At 37.9% G+C, this 15,309-nt stretch overlaps 2 protein-coding genes across 2 annotated transcripts; both read right to left on the bottom strand.

Annotated features, from left to right (window-relative positions):
• Nucleotides 1-3,518: 3,518 nt before the first annotated feature.
• Nucleotides 3,519-4,454, bottom strand: LOC128588872 (putative olfactory receptor 8G3). The gene has a single exon (XM_053595633.1). It carries the CDS (start codon nt 4,452-4,454, stop codon nt 3,519-3,521), a length of 936 nt encoding a protein of 311 aa, XP_053451608.1.
• A 6,678-nt stretch (nt 4,455-11,132) lies between these two features.
• LOC128588871 (olfactory receptor 150-like) lies at nt 11,133-12,104 on the bottom strand. The gene has a single exon (XM_053595632.1). The coding sequence runs from the start codon at nt 12,099-12,101 to the stop codon at nt 11,133-11,135; it is 969 nt and encodes a 322-aa protein (XP_053451607.1). The 5' UTR covers nt 12,102-12,104.
• Between the last annotated feature and the right edge of the window lie 3,205 nt (nt 12,105-15,309).

Raw genomic sequence — 15,309 nt, 5'->3', positions numbered from 1 at the left:
GACCTGCCCTCACGGGAACAGATGCGGGGAATGCTGGCAATGATGAAGATGTGGGAGGCAAGGACGGTCAGGCTGGGGATGCGAATATTAATTCCACTAAAGATTAGAATCAGTGATTCATGGACATAAGTACTAGAACAGGAGAGCTTCAAGATGGAAAGAAGATTAAAGAAATAATGATTGATCACATCAGATTTACAGAATTGCACCCTAAACATGCAGCCTGTATGAGCTGTTGCACAAACCAGGCCGATAATTAGTAGATTTTAGAGCACCAGGCATATCCTGAACAGTTATCTTTCTGCTAATAGGACCAGAAAATCTTGCATTTTGAATTAAACCACTTGTTTCTTATATATACAAAAATATACATTATTATATGTATTAGATATACAAAAATACATATAATTTATTTTATATGTAAATAGGTATTATACTTAACCCGGTTCAAAAGTAAAATCTATAATGAGATTTTAGAAATAATGGGGTAACATTTCAGAGTAGTGATGTAGTATTTCCCTTTCTGGCATCCTTAATAATATTGTTGTTGTTCATTAATTTGAAGATGTACAGGAAATGCTTTATTTATTTTATTTTGTATTCTTATGTTCCATGTTACTTCTTATTTCTTATAAACTTTTACATTTTTTCCTCAAAATAGAAATAATTGCATGCAGTCTTAGCAGTTTACATCAAGGGAAATGTGGACATTCATCAAAGTAACTTTTATAAAGTAGGGATAAACATGTTAGGCTAAATTAACATCTCATAAGATGAAGAAGTGCGATTTCAAAGTTGTAAAATGAACTTATGTCACATAACTTTTCATGTGTAATTTTTCTTGCAAAATTTATAAATGAAAAAACAAAGATTAAGAGATTGATTATAAATAATAAGGCAACATGCTTTCAGAGAAATCTTTCCATTTACAAAAAAGAGAATCCCATTCTAATTTTCCCTCCCCAAGAAAATTTCTCACAAGTACCAGGTAGACTAACATCCAGTTACAATTAATACCTGAAATAATTTCTAGATTATCAATTCAATATGCTCCATAAGACAATTCCTGAAGTGACAGAATACTCTCTCTGAAGTGTTGCTTTCGTGCTTAAACTAGAGAATGTTCTAATGCCGTCAGTGAAGCTGACGTGTACACGTATTGCTGCCTTGTGAAATGAAGTGGAATCCTGGTACAAAGACCCCTGCGGAAATCATTTACTTTATCTAACAGTGCCTGTTTGGAACCTATGATTAAAAACAAAAAGACTATTCTTCTTAGAGGCCGAATTCCCTAAAGTACCATTTCAGTGTTTGTCCATAACCTGAGGATAGGTTTCTTTCAGAGTTTTTTGTTTTTGCCCTGTTTGAAATCTCTGAGATGCTGTTTCCAAAGCTTTCTTTCTTAAATTAATTTCAGGAAATCCATTTTCTCTCTCATTTTGTTCTTCAGTTATTTCTTCATTTTCAGAGGAGGCAGGAATATTATATATTATTAAATACTATATATAATTATTTATAGAAATTAAATAATTATTATATATTAATTACAGAGCTTGGTAAGCTGTACCTATTGACTTTATGTTAACAAGATAAAAGTCTTGCATGCTAAATAATTGAAGCATAAAATTTCAACATAAATTCTTCTTAATTTTTATAGATCCATAATTTTTGGAAAACAGCATATAGGCATGATTCATTTGATTGTAAGCATATACTCATGCTTCATGACGTGGACACTCCATTGCTTAATAACTTCTCTCCTATTTGAAGATAAATCTGCAATGCCAGAATATAAGGTGCTTGTAAACAATGAAATCTGCAGTAGTTCAGAGTGCATCAAAGGCAATGTAGCTCATCTCTTGCTTCAGTTTGTTGTCCTTTGTTATAAAGGAACTAAAAAATATTCATTATTACTTTTGGTTTTCATTCAAAGTATCTTTTCTTTTTCTTGAGTGTAGATCCATAGTGAAATGATTCTTTAACCGCAACAGTTTGAGTAGGTTTTACTGAACCAAGCTTGTTTTCTTGATGGAGAGTCTTTGAATTTCTAGAGGCAAGAGGCTTGGTGATAGGAATTGTAGAATTACCACTGGTCTCCCCTGTTCAACGAAGAGTGAACTGTGATCCAGGCCCTTGAGAAAATGTTTCAAACGAAAGAAGCCTCTTTCCATCAAGAATCGTCTTTCAGGTTGCTCTTTTCTTGCTTATCAGACATCACGTTATGGTTGCTGTGCTGGCATTTTTCTAACTAAACTATTTCTTTACCTAACTATGTTATTTACATGGATTTACTTTCTACATTTATTGCTCTGAGTTATTTCTGATTTTTAACACAGAGTATGGGACCATGAAAACAGTCCAAGAGCAGGACATCAGAGAAGACCCCAATTAGGCCATACACACAAGTCACAGAAGTGACAATTAACACTCAAGCTTTTTGCTCCGGCAGACAGATGCTTCTGGTCAAGGTGACAGAAGAAAGATATTTTATATCCTTATCTGGTCTGGAGAAAATCTTGCCATCTTTAACAAAGTTAAAACATTCTGCATAGCCTAAGTCCACAAAAGCACTCCCTCTCTCAGAGCAAGTAGCCCTGCCCATCCAGAGGAGTCTCTCCTGCTTAGAGACCTCCACAGCAGCAGAGTCACTTGGGGGAGGGGTGAGATTTCAACAAGATGCTTATTGACTTTTAAAGGTGCCAGGCCTCAGGCAGGGCTTTGCACTGGGTTCAGGGTTCTCCACATTCACTTCTTTCCTGTTTCTGTTTTCCTCTGCCCATCCTCTGCAATCATTTCTTATTTAATTCCTAACCTACTTATAACTAGTACTTGAATATTGGTTTTAAGCTTATTCAATCACTATTACTAGCAATGCAAGTAACCAAGATGTGACTCTTCCCTTAAGTACTCGCACATGTACCTACAACACTTAATGTGTAGAAGGGAATTCTTAGGAGTGCTTAGACTAACCCACAAGTACCTGGGCAGAGTAGCAGTTGGAATAATACCACAGGTCCTGGTGCCAAAATTACTAAGATAAATCTGGACCCTGAGGCAGTCACTCAAACTAAATAAGCTTTAACTTTTCATCTTTGAAATCAAAATGCTAAGATTTTCTCTGGAGGAATACTGCAAATAATAAAGTGATCCACCGAATGTGCTGGACACTGTGCTTAATATCGCATAAAATCTCAGTCATATATGTTATTACTACCATCATCATCACTGTCATCATTATCATGGTTGGCCTTGTTATTTCTTGTATTATTACAGATAAAAAGTACAACTAGAGCTCCTTTAAACCTCATGAGTCTTCTGATTTTATTCTTAATATTTTTCTAGATACAGTCACTGCAATATAAGTTCAAAAGAAGCAAGCTAGAGAGGAAATTTATTTGAGATCTGTTACATAGGAAAACATCCCCTAACTTCCAAAATTGAAACCTGAAATCTAAGAAGTTATATAACTGATCCTCTCAAAGGCCTGATTTTATGTGACAACATGACATTGATCTTATTCACGAACAGAATTTCCTCCCCACAGTTCTTTTCAGGGCAAATTTGACATCCTTATTTCTCAGGCTGTAAATCAGGGGGTTCAACATGGGCACCACAGTAGTATAAAATACAGAAGACACTTTCCCTTGGTCCATGGAGCTGACCGAGGAAGGCTGCAGGTACATGAATGCTGCAGATCCAAAGAAGAAAGCAACTGCTAAGATGTGGGAGCTGCAAGTGCTGAAGGCTTTGGACTTGCCCTCAGTGGAGCGAATTTGGAAGATGCCGGCAATGATGAAGACATAGGAGGCAAGGATGGTGAAGGCAGGAGTCAGGATGTTAAAAGCACTCAGGACCAAAACCAGTAACTCATTGATGTAGGTGCTAGAGCAGGACAGCTCCAAGAGGGGAAAGAGATCACAGAAATAGTGATTAATCACATTGGTCTTGCACAAATAGAGTCTCAGCATAAAACTTGTATGGATCGTAGAACCAAGGACACCCAAAATATAAACTCCTGCTGTGAGGCAGAAGCAGACACCACGAGACATGATGACATTGTAAAGCAAGGGGCTACAGATGGCCACATAGCGGTCATACGCCATTGCAGCCAACATGTGACACTCGGCAATAGCAAACATGAGGAAAAAATAGAGCTGAGTCATGCATGCAGGGTAGGAGATGATGTTCTTCTCTGTCACAAAGTTCACCAGCATTTTGGGGGTAATGACAGTGGAATGACAGAAATCAATGAAGGACAGACTGCTGAGGAAATAGTACATGGGGGTGTGCAGGTGTGAACTGAGCCCAATCAGTGTGATCATGCCCAGGTTCCCCACCGCTGTGACCATGTAGATTGCCAGGAAGAGGACGAAGAGGGGCAGCCGGAGCTCCGACTTCTCTGTAAGCCCAGCCAGGATGAACTCAGTCACTGAAGAATGGTTTCCAGGGTTCATTATTCTGTTACCAGGTCTAAGCTAAAGAAAAGAAAGTATGTTTGTGAGTGCATGTGTTTGGGTGTTTGTGGGGTTGGTGAATGAGAGAGAGAGAGAGAGAGAGAGAGGGAGATCACTAATGTGATAGAGATATATGTGGTACATGACATTTATATCCAAATGTTCAAGTATTAAATGATTTGTCTTTTTAGGGTGGCGCCTGTGGCTCAAAGGAGTAGGACGCTGGCCCCATATGCCAGAGGTGGCGGGTTTAAACCCAGTCCCGGCCCCAAACTGCAAATAAATAAATAAATGATTTGTCTTTTTCACAAAAAGGCAATCGGTAGGCTCTCAGTTTTAATTCATAGTGTTTCTTTAGCTTCTGTCTTCTATCACTCCTATCCTGTGAAATCCTACTTAGTAGTTAAGACTCTTTAGGTAAGGACCTTCATAGAGTAAATGCCAGTTAATAAGAGACCTTTTTTTCTGTGCCTGTGAATGTTTCTTATGTTTGTATGTAGCACTTGCTTAACTCTGTTTTAATTATTATAAGTTGTTTTATAACTTTCTTCTGTGCTAGGCTGCAACCCAATATAGTGTTTGCACAGTGCCTTGCATAAAATAAGTCTGCAACATGTTTTCCATAAAATTGCTGAAAGAACTTTAGAGATAAATTAATACAGATTTAAAATATTATAATTGAACAAAGCCCTCATACTGCATGAGCTAAGATGAGTGAACAAATAAGTGTTTTCCATAACTTTATACTGCAGAGGACTGAGCAATGACAAGAAAACTTGTGCTCATCTGAGAGTGTGCATCTTAGAATGAGGACAGATATAGGTAGGTAAATAGCCACGGACATCTCCCTTTGCACTGGGAGAGAGGCTAGAATAGAAGACTCTAGGATTTTAAAGTTCAAAAACTGGGATTCAACTAGTGTATGGTGCCCCATGATCACATTAATGTACACAGCTATGATTTTACAAAAAAAAAAAAAAAAGAAAGAAAAGATCATTGTAACCGCAAAAAAACAAACAAAAAAACCCTGGGATTCTGACATACCCCTTCTTTTTTTTTTTTTGTAGAGACAGAGTCTCACTTTATGGCCCTCGGGTAGAGTGCCGTGGCCTCACACAGCTCACAGCAACCTCTAACTCTTGGGCTTCCGCGATTCTCTTGCCTCAGCCTCCCGAGCAGCTGGGACTACAGGCGCGCGCCACAACGCCCGGCTATTTTTTGTTGTTGTTGTTGTTGCAGTTTGGCCGGGGCTGGGTTTGAACCCGCCACCCTCGGCATATGGGACCGGTGCCCTACTCACTGAGCAACAGGCGCCGCCCTACATACCCCTTCTTCTTCCCAGACAGCAGTCTTGCAGATTTTTTCTTCTTATTTCTCTAGAGGGAAAAAGGATTCTGATGATATGAGGAGATCATAGCCCAAAAGTCTTCTTGGCAGTTATTTGGAGCCATTCATCTTTATCTCCAATAAAGCTGATAACATAAGGCCATCAGTTCTCTGTAAAGGTTGGTTAACAGATGATTTTATATGTTGGGTACATAGCCATTAACAGTCTGATTAGGAACAAGTAATGATAATGACCTCCCACTAGAATCTTATCCCACTAACATCAGCTCTTGGGAAAAGAAACGATTGCCCTTTTCCCCATTGGCTCTCAAGTGTTTAATGTTGTCACTTAGGGGTGATTCATTGTTTTGGTTAGATTATAGAATGGGAACAAGAATGTGAGAGACATTATTGAAATTCAAAATTTCAGAAAATTATTAAGATACACACTGAAGAAATTGTTACAAGGATAAAAATTGAAAACATGAAGAGCAACCAATGTCTCAGACTTGGAAGTTTTTATTTTCTTTGGCCTCTACTAACTATACTTAGACACTGTGATATGTTCATAAAACAGTAATACTTGAAATATTTTAACTTGGGGGCTGAATTCAGCCAAAGACTGAATTCGATATCTTTGGTAGATATGTAATACCAAAGCCAAAGATCCACAACAAGTCTAACAAGAAAAGTGTGATTTTTTTCTTCTAAAAATAAAAGATAAATATTGAGGAAAATGAATATCATGTGTTGTCGAAATTATTTTTGTACTACATAAAGACTAAACTATTTGGAAGTAAAATTATATTTAATGCTTTGTTTGATATTCATTAAATATATAATTTTTGAGATAATTGCAATAAATTTTCTTAATTTACTTTGAAATGCTTTAAATTATTGTTATATGTTGGAATTTATTTATTTATTTATTTATTTTTGTAGAGACAGAGTCTCACTTTATCACCCACAGTACAGTGCTGTGTCATCACAGCTCACAGCAACCTCCAGCTCTTGGGCTTAGGTGATTCTCTTGCCTCAGCCTACTGGGTAGCTGGGACTACAGGTGCCCACCACAATGCCCGTTTATTTTTTTGTTGTTGCAGTTGGCTGGGGCTAGGTTTGAACCCGTCACCCTCAGTATATGGGGCCAGTGCCCTACCCACTGAGCCACAGGCGCTGCCCTGGAATTTATTTTTTAAAAGTTATTTTTGCAAATTGCTGTGAAAAGCCTAAAAACTTAGTAACAATAAACTATAAACTCCATGAAAAATGTGGCTCATAAATAATCAAGTGTTAGAATAAGAAATATGATACCATGCAAACATGATTTTTTTGTTCCCCAAAATTTGAAAATTGCTATATATATACATATCCTCATAAGCATTCATTATCAAAGAAGACATCATAATATTATAGTTCTGATTTATAACCTTGAGAAGAAAGAAATACATTAGAACAAAACCCTGTGTTTACCACTGAAAGGTATATAAATTTGAAAAGGCACGATTGAGTTCAAAAGATATTTTAGGATGAGGCAGCAGCATAAATAAAGACATGGTCATAGGACACAGGAATGAACCCAGGAATTATTGAGAGACTGTAGGAACAACTCCACCTAGAAAGGACATACACCTTTCTAAAAGATCTTTATCATTATTAAAATATTAGTATATTTTATTTATGCATTATACATTTTACTTTAATCATATCAAGCACCATTCTTCTTCTCCTTCTTCTTCTTCTTCTTTTTTTTAAGAGACAGAGTCTTATTTTTTTGCCCTCAGTAGAGTGCGGTGGCATCACAGCTCACAGTAACCTCCAGCTCTTGGGCTTAGTTGATTCTCTTGCCTTAGCCTCCCGAGTAGCTGGGACTACAGTCACCCATCATGATGCCCGGCTATTTTTTGTTGCAATTTGGCCGGGGCTGGGTTTGAACCCACCACCCTCGGTATATGGGGCAGGCACCCTACTCACTGAACCAAGGCGCCGCCCCCTGCTATTTTTTTCGTTGTTGTTGTTGCAGTTGTTTAGCTGTCTCAGGCCGGGTTCAAACCCGCCACCCTCGGTGTATGTGGCTGGCGCCGTAACCACTGCTACAGGTGCCGAGCCAAGCACCATTATTCTTCTTCCGTGCAATGCTAAACCCAAATACGAAACACTTGAGATAGCAAGTCAGCTATGACTACCTACAGATATTGGAAATTGTGGATGACACTGTTAGATAGTCCTAATATTCCATCTTCCCTTTTTGCTCAATACTAAAGTTTCCGAATCTTAATTGGCACATGGTCATGTAGGTAACCAGGGCGTTTCTCAGTCCTTCTTGCAGTAAGGTTTGTCTATGTCACTGAGTCCTTACCAAAAGGATATAGGTGGTGATGAGGTCTGTCACTTTCAGGCAGTGTTCTTCACCTTTTCTCTTCAACTTCTCTTCTTTTTATATATCAGAATATTATGGGGGTGCCAATGTTCAGGTTACACAAATTGCTTTGTACAGTTTGAGTCAAAGTTATAAGTGTGCCCATCACCCGGATAGTGTGCATTATTCCAGTTCATTGTGAATTTGCCCTTCCCCTCCTACTAATGGCTTGCTTTCCATTGAGTTTTATTACCATACCTGCACATGCGTACTGATCAATTAGTTCCAATTTTATAGTGAGGACACGTGGTGTCTGTTTTTCTTGCCACATATTTCTATCTGATCACTGGGTGAAAGATGGATCTGCTACCATTATTTGAGCTGTACATGGATTGTACGTGTTGTAACCAGTAGGGCGACAATTTAAAAGAAGCTTATGTCTGTGATGAGCCATTGTACCACACATGAACCATCATCTGGCTTAAGGCACTGTGGTGTGTGTGTTTGTGTATGTGTGTTGCACATGTTGTGTGATGCAAAATCAAGCCTAATTACAATTATTACAGATGGTAAAACAAGATTCTGTCTAAACTCTGTGGCTCGCTGATGGCTTCCATTAATGTGAATTATACATGAGGAACTGTTTCCTTTTGTTAATTAATATATGATTGTATTGAAGAAATGAAACACCAAGGACATTATTCAAGTTTATCATAGTGCCTAGTGTCAGAATATATTTACCCTGTCACGTTCTTTTCAATTGTTAAAATGTTTGATTACATGTATTCTTTTGTAGTGGTGCTTGGTAAGTCTTATATATTTGCATGGTTTTCCCATTTGTGATAAGTCTCCATCTTCAAGGTCTTTCTCTCTTTTTTGTGGTAGTATTCCATCTCCATTTTGGAATTTGTAGGATAGCTATCCTAATAATGTAATAGGATATTTTCCACCAGTTCTCAGAATCTCTAGAGATGGTTCAGACATTTTTGTCCTTCTGAATACCTTTGAATAGTTTTAATACATAAATAATTGCTTACCAACAGGAAAAATAATGGCCATTTGTATCACCTATCAATATGAGAAAAAAATTGTTTTCTTTTTAGTGCTTAGAGTAATAAAATAAAAAATACATATACATAATAAAAATACATACACAGCTGAGCAATGCAGATGTGTATTGGTTTACAATACACACATAACTGTTACACATAAGTGTATTACACATACATGGATAGGTATACAGGCATATGGATATTTTTGTAGAGTAAATAAAATGGAGTGTGAAGATAAGGACTGATTAGTATATAGAAAGTCAAGAAAGAAGTTTTCTCTAGTTTTCAAAGAGGGAAATAATCTTGTGTCTCCCGTGGCAAGTTTTCATTTTATGGTAAGATGAAGTGACATCACATTGGGGTGCTCAGTCCATATATTTGAAAGTAAGCTGATGACAAAGTAAGTACTTTTTTTTTTTTTCTTGTGGTTTTTTGGCCGGGGCTGGGTTTGAACCCACCACCTCCAGCATATGGGACTGGCGCCCTACTCCTTGAGCCACAGGCGCCGCCCGTAAGTACTTTTTATACCTGTGAGATAAGATAGATGATCGTAAAAATGGACTTTAACCAAAAGTAAATTCTCATGCTGAGTTAAAGCAAAACAAGCAGCCCCGTACTCTGCCTCTGGGCATAGTGTAATGGAAGGAATAGTGAGGACCATGATGTTATTTGGAGATTACCAAGCTTGATCCTCAATACAGCTTTTTTTTTTTTTTTTTTAAGGCTTTGAAGCTCAGAGACACCAGAAAGAACACAACCTTGGCCTGTTATCTAAAAGTTGCTCTGAAATATATGGTCCCTAAGGATCTACAGAGCTTATTCTAGGGAGAAATAAGAAGAAAAATCTGTGTGCTGGTGGAAGCAGCATCATCATTTGGCCAAGAGATGGATTCTGCCAAGAGAAGATGTGGGAATTGGCAAATTGATGGATTCCGCCAAGAGCTACTGAGACTTAGTCATGGGAATGTCTACCATCCAGAAGGACAACCCAGTCTTCTGCTTGCTGTTCTCAAAAGCAGTAGTAGGAGCTTAATTGGGCAAAGGGGAGAAGAGATTTATTAGTTAAAAGTCTCCTTCTCCACCCCTCAAAAAATATCAGTTTTGTTTTTTTTCCAGAAGGTATAGTGAGTTTGGGGAAAGAGGGGTTCTTGTCTTTAGTCAGAAAATAATTTTCCAATTTTAACTTTTCCAAGTGAATAAATAACCCATACAATCATGATAGTAAAAGTATGTCAATTCTAAATCCGAGATTCTATAATGTGGATGGAAAAAGAATTATCCACCCACTTTGGGGACAGGGAAAATAGGTATGGGTTTTTGGGGGGGAGGGGAGGGAAGGGTGGTAGCAAAGTCCCCAAACTGTGGAACAGGGAATTTTGCATAAATATAGATCAAGAAACACATTCTGCTTTAATTCCTCTTTATTATTTTCCATTTCCTCCACTATAGTTTCATCTCCTTATAGGTAGCAACTATCTTATCACCCATGATGTGCCTCCATGTTACCTACTGTAGTTCTAGGCACTTAGTAGGAATTACGGATTAAATTCTGTGTGTTCTAGGTGGTGAAAATTATTTATTTTAGGTAAATCACTCAGGAATGTTTGCCTGTACACTTAGTAGAAAAGACCAGGTACTCAGAGTGTGGAGAATATCAAAGGATACTGATGAGATGTATTTATTCTTTGAATTAAGATGAACAAGACTTGTCTAAAAGGTGCCACATTCCAGACATACACAGTATAATCATCCACATGGAGACCTTCAAAGATTTTAAGAAAATATTTAGAGGTCATACAGGATAGTCTGAGTAGATGGACATTGGGTGTCCCAGAAATAGTGCTTCCCCCATAAAATAATTAAGCACTGGCAGTAATTTCATTACTTATGGACATGGCTTGCTATCTCTGAACTGTTTTCTTACCAATTCTTCTCCAGAAATTATAAATTTTTACTAGAGCAAAATGTCCTTTCTACTGAAACCATCTTTTTTTCAAAGAACTTATTTAGGGCGACTTTGACATCTTTATTCCTCAGGCTGTAGATGAGGGGGTTCAGCATGGGCACCACAATAGTATAAAACACAGAAGAGACTTTCCCTTGGTCCATGGAGCTGACCGAGGACGGCTGCAGGTACATGAATGCTGTAGATCCAAAGAAGACAGAAACAGCTGAGATGTGGGAGCTGCAAGTGCTGAAGGCTTTGGACCTGCCCTCAGTGGAGCGAATTCGAAGGATGCTGGCAATGATGAAGATGTAGGAGCTAAGGATAGTCAGGGTGGGAAAGAGGATATTAAACGCACTGAAGCACAGAACTAATACCTCATTGATAGAAGTGCTGGAACAGGAGAGCTCCAATAGTGGGAAAAGATCGCAGAAATAATGGTTGATTGTATCAGTCTTACAGAAAAGCACTCTTAGCATGCAGGCTGTGTGAGCTGTGGCCCCGACCACACCCATGATATAAACTCCAACTATTAGCCATGAGCAGACCTGATAAGACATGACGACGTTATAAAGCAGTGGGTTACAGATGGCGACATAGCGGTCATACGCCATTGCAGCCAACATGTGACATTCTGATATAACAAAAACAAGAAAGAAGTAGAGCTGAGTCATGCATGCAGGGTAGGAGATAGTATTCTTCTCTGACACAAAATTTATCAGCATTTTGGGGGTAATGACAGTGGAATGACAGAGATCAATGAAGGACAGACTGCTGAGGAAATAGTACATGGGGGTGTGCAGGTGAGAACTGAGCCCAATCAGTGTGATCATGCCCAGGTTCCCCAGCACTGTGACCATGTAGATTGCCAGGAAGAGGAGGAAGAGGGGCAGCTGGAGTTCCGGCTTCTCTGTAAGCCCAGCCAGGATGAACTCCGTCACTAAGGAATGATTTCCTTTTGCCATTTTCCTCTGAGAACTTTATGGAAGAAAAAAGAAGAAAATTTGAGTTAAGTATTTGTTGTCTCACTACTCAGTAAAGGATGAAACAAAATTCAAGTCTTTTCAACCACGTGTCTCTAGTTCTTTACCTATTCTTTGTCTATTTAAGTAGTCAAAGACCCTGGGATCCCAGAAATATGGGACATGTAAATGAATATTAGATATTACTATCTTTATTTGTGTTATATGCTGTAAAAGTGGGTGTATTTCCCAGCTCCTGAACACCCAAAGGCTACTCTGATTACTTTAATTGAATGTCTAAGAATGTCCCATGCTTTGCTTGCAATCCTCTCAATTCTTTTGCAGAGTAAATAATAGTATATCTATTTTACTATCAAGTGACTAAGGCTTATGGTGGTTGAATATCACCCCACAGTTAGGCATGTTCTAGGTAAGCAATCAAAAATATGAGAAAAGACCTGTATGTCTCACTTTCCATCTCTTATTTCAGCTATTCATAGCTTCCATCCTATCTTTATGTCTTTGTTGTATGAGAAAAAACTCTCACAGCAATGAATGTTAAAGACAAAAAATTTCATGAAGGACCAACAATGGAGTATCAACCATTGGACTCTCCTTTACTGAGTACCTTGGTTACTGGCACTGCTTTGAAAATGGAGAAATAGTAACTTCAAAAAATAATGTTATTAGTCAACTTGAATGCCACATCTGGGAAAGATGTGAGTTTCCCATTGAAAAATTGGAAGAGAGAAACAAGAAATGCCCAACTTTAATGTAAGTAGCTGGAATTTTATATGGCTGTCAAATAGATTAAGTAATTTTTAGCTTTCACATTTTCGAATCTATGCTTCAAAGAGTGATAATGAAGTATAATGAACATTCAAAACAAAATTATTAAGTGCATTTTATTTCAAATCATGTGCTTGAAGTATAATAAAAGATACAAAAATTCAAAGAAACACTAATAATTAACTGTTTTGATCATTTTGGATTTTGTAGTAAGCTTGAATTTTGCCTTGCATATTAAATATCTAGTATATAAAAACCATTGAGTTATGAATTTTATACAAGTCTTAGCACTATAAAAGACTCAAAAGCCATTATTTCCAATGTAATAAATTCCTAATTTTTAAAATATTTGAAAATCCCATGTGTTTTCAAAAAAGATTTTAAAAATCATCTAAATAGCTTAGAAGCACAAAGTTCTGGACTCAAGCATAAAATAAGCTTAAACATTAGGGGAAAAAATCTTAGAAATATGGCCAGGGCATAGCTTATAGTAATGTGTATGCAATATACACTGCAGTTACACTGAATTTCTAGTATGCTGTATCATAAATTAATCCCTTCCAATTTTTAAAATGATTCCCATCCGCTTTCAGTGTAATAGTGTAAGTCATGTATCTCCAAGGCAGGGCACCACATTTTACAAAATACTGAAATGGGTCAAGTATCATCTTGCACATTAGCAGAATTTTGTTCATATATTTCTTCTCTAGCTGGGCCAGCTTTCTTGAAGCTATTGAGGGGTAAGGCTGTTTGTTTCACAATTTCTCCTGAGTCAGCTCACTGCAACCTGCTTCTCGGCTACCACTTGACCTCTGTCTTCCATTGTTAGCATGATGGGTCTTTCTCATCTTTGCCACACACTAAGTGCTGGAACTGATACAACCGTCCAAGCTTTTCTTATTTTATTTTTATTTTTTGAAACAGAGTCTCAGTCTGTCACCCTGGGTAGAGTGCCACAGTATCATAAAAGCTCACAGCAACCTCAAACTCTTGGGCTTATGTAATTCTGTTGCCTCTGGCTCCCATGTAGCTGGGACTATAGCACTTAGCACAACACCCAGCTAGATTTTTCTATTTTTAGTAGAGACAGGGTCTCCCTCTTGCTCAGGCAGGTCTCCAAACTCCTCGGCTCAAGCAACTCACCCACACAGGCGTGAGCCATTGTGTTCAGTTCTTCTTACTTTATTTTTTATTTTTATTTTTTAATTTTTTTTCATCATTCTAGAAGGATTTCTTCTGTTTACAGTTACCTCATTTCCACTTACAGCCTCAGGCAACCACTAATCTTTTTCTGTCTCTTGTTGCCGTCCACTGGCCTAGTCAGAGACACGGAGGCAGACACTGCAGATGAAATGAATGATTTATTAAGGGATGGCTGGTGCTCGCTCAGGCACAGCAGCCCTTACTTTATTTTTTAAAGAGCCATTAACTCATGACTTTTGGGTACTATGTATAATATATTTTCACTACAAGCTTGGGTAGAAGAAAGTGGTTATATCATAGGTATAATTTTAAATTGAATGTTCTAAAGTCGTGGTGTGGAGAATTTCATTCTAACTATTTTAACACTGTTCTTCCAGCACTCTGGATTTGTCTGCTGTTTTCCTATCTTTCTGAAAAGGAGTCATAAATTGCTGGGTTTAAGCAGAAGTAGTCCAGTCAGTATGTTCTGTTGTGGGAATACAGCGTTTCAGAAATAAATTTGCATTCAGAGTCTTTCACAGAACGTGCATTTTCCAAATCATAACAGTACTGTCTTAAACCCTTTATGTACTCCTGTACCTGCTTGACCTGTGAAAATACTTGATTTTCTGAAACAGAATAGAGAACCAAGAGATGAATCCAGCTACTTACTGTTATTTGATCTTTGACAAGCCAATTAAAAACATTCAGTGGGGAAAAGATTCCCTATTTAACAAATGGTGCTGGGTGAACTGGCTGGCAACCTGTAGAAGACTGAAACTGGACCCACACCTTTCACCATTAATGAAGATAGACTCTCACTGGATTAAAGATTTAAACTTAAGACATGAGACTATAAAAATACTTGAAGAAAGTGCAGGGAAAACTCTTGAAGGAATCGGCCTGGGTGAATATTTTATGAGGAGGACTCCCCAGGCAATTGAAGCAGTATCAAAAATACACTACTGGGACCTGACCAAACCAAAAAGCTTCTGCACAGCCAAGAACATAGTAAGTAAAGCAAGCAGACAGCCCTCAGAATGGGAGAAAATATTTGCAGGTTATACCTCCAATAAAGGTCTCATAACAGAATCCACAGAGAACTTAAACGTATTAGCGAGAAAAGAACACATGATCCCATCTCAGGGTGGGCAAGGGACTTGAAGAGAAACTTCTCTAAAGAAGACAGACGCACGATCTACAAACACATGAAAAAAAGCTCATCATCCTTAATCATCAG

This window comes from Nycticebus coucang, chromosome 6 (assembly GCF_027406575.1).
Source record: "Nycticebus coucang isolate mNycCou1 chromosome 6, mNycCou1.pri, whole genome shotgun sequence".
Taxonomy (NCBI): Eukaryota; Metazoa; Chordata; class Mammalia; order Primates; family Lorisidae; genus Nycticebus; species Nycticebus coucang.
This window is presented reverse-complemented; position numbering and strand designations above follow the sequence as displayed.

Excerpts from the sequence above, each read along its gene's own strand:
- LOC128588872 (XM_053595633.1), bottom strand. The coding sequence starts at position 4,454 with ATGAACCCTGGAAACCATTCTTCAGTGACTGAGTTCATCCTGGCTGGG.
- LOC128588871 (XM_053595632.1), bottom strand. The coding sequence starts at position 12,101 with ATGGCAAAAGGAAATCATTCCTTAGTGACGGAGTTCATCCTGGCTGGG.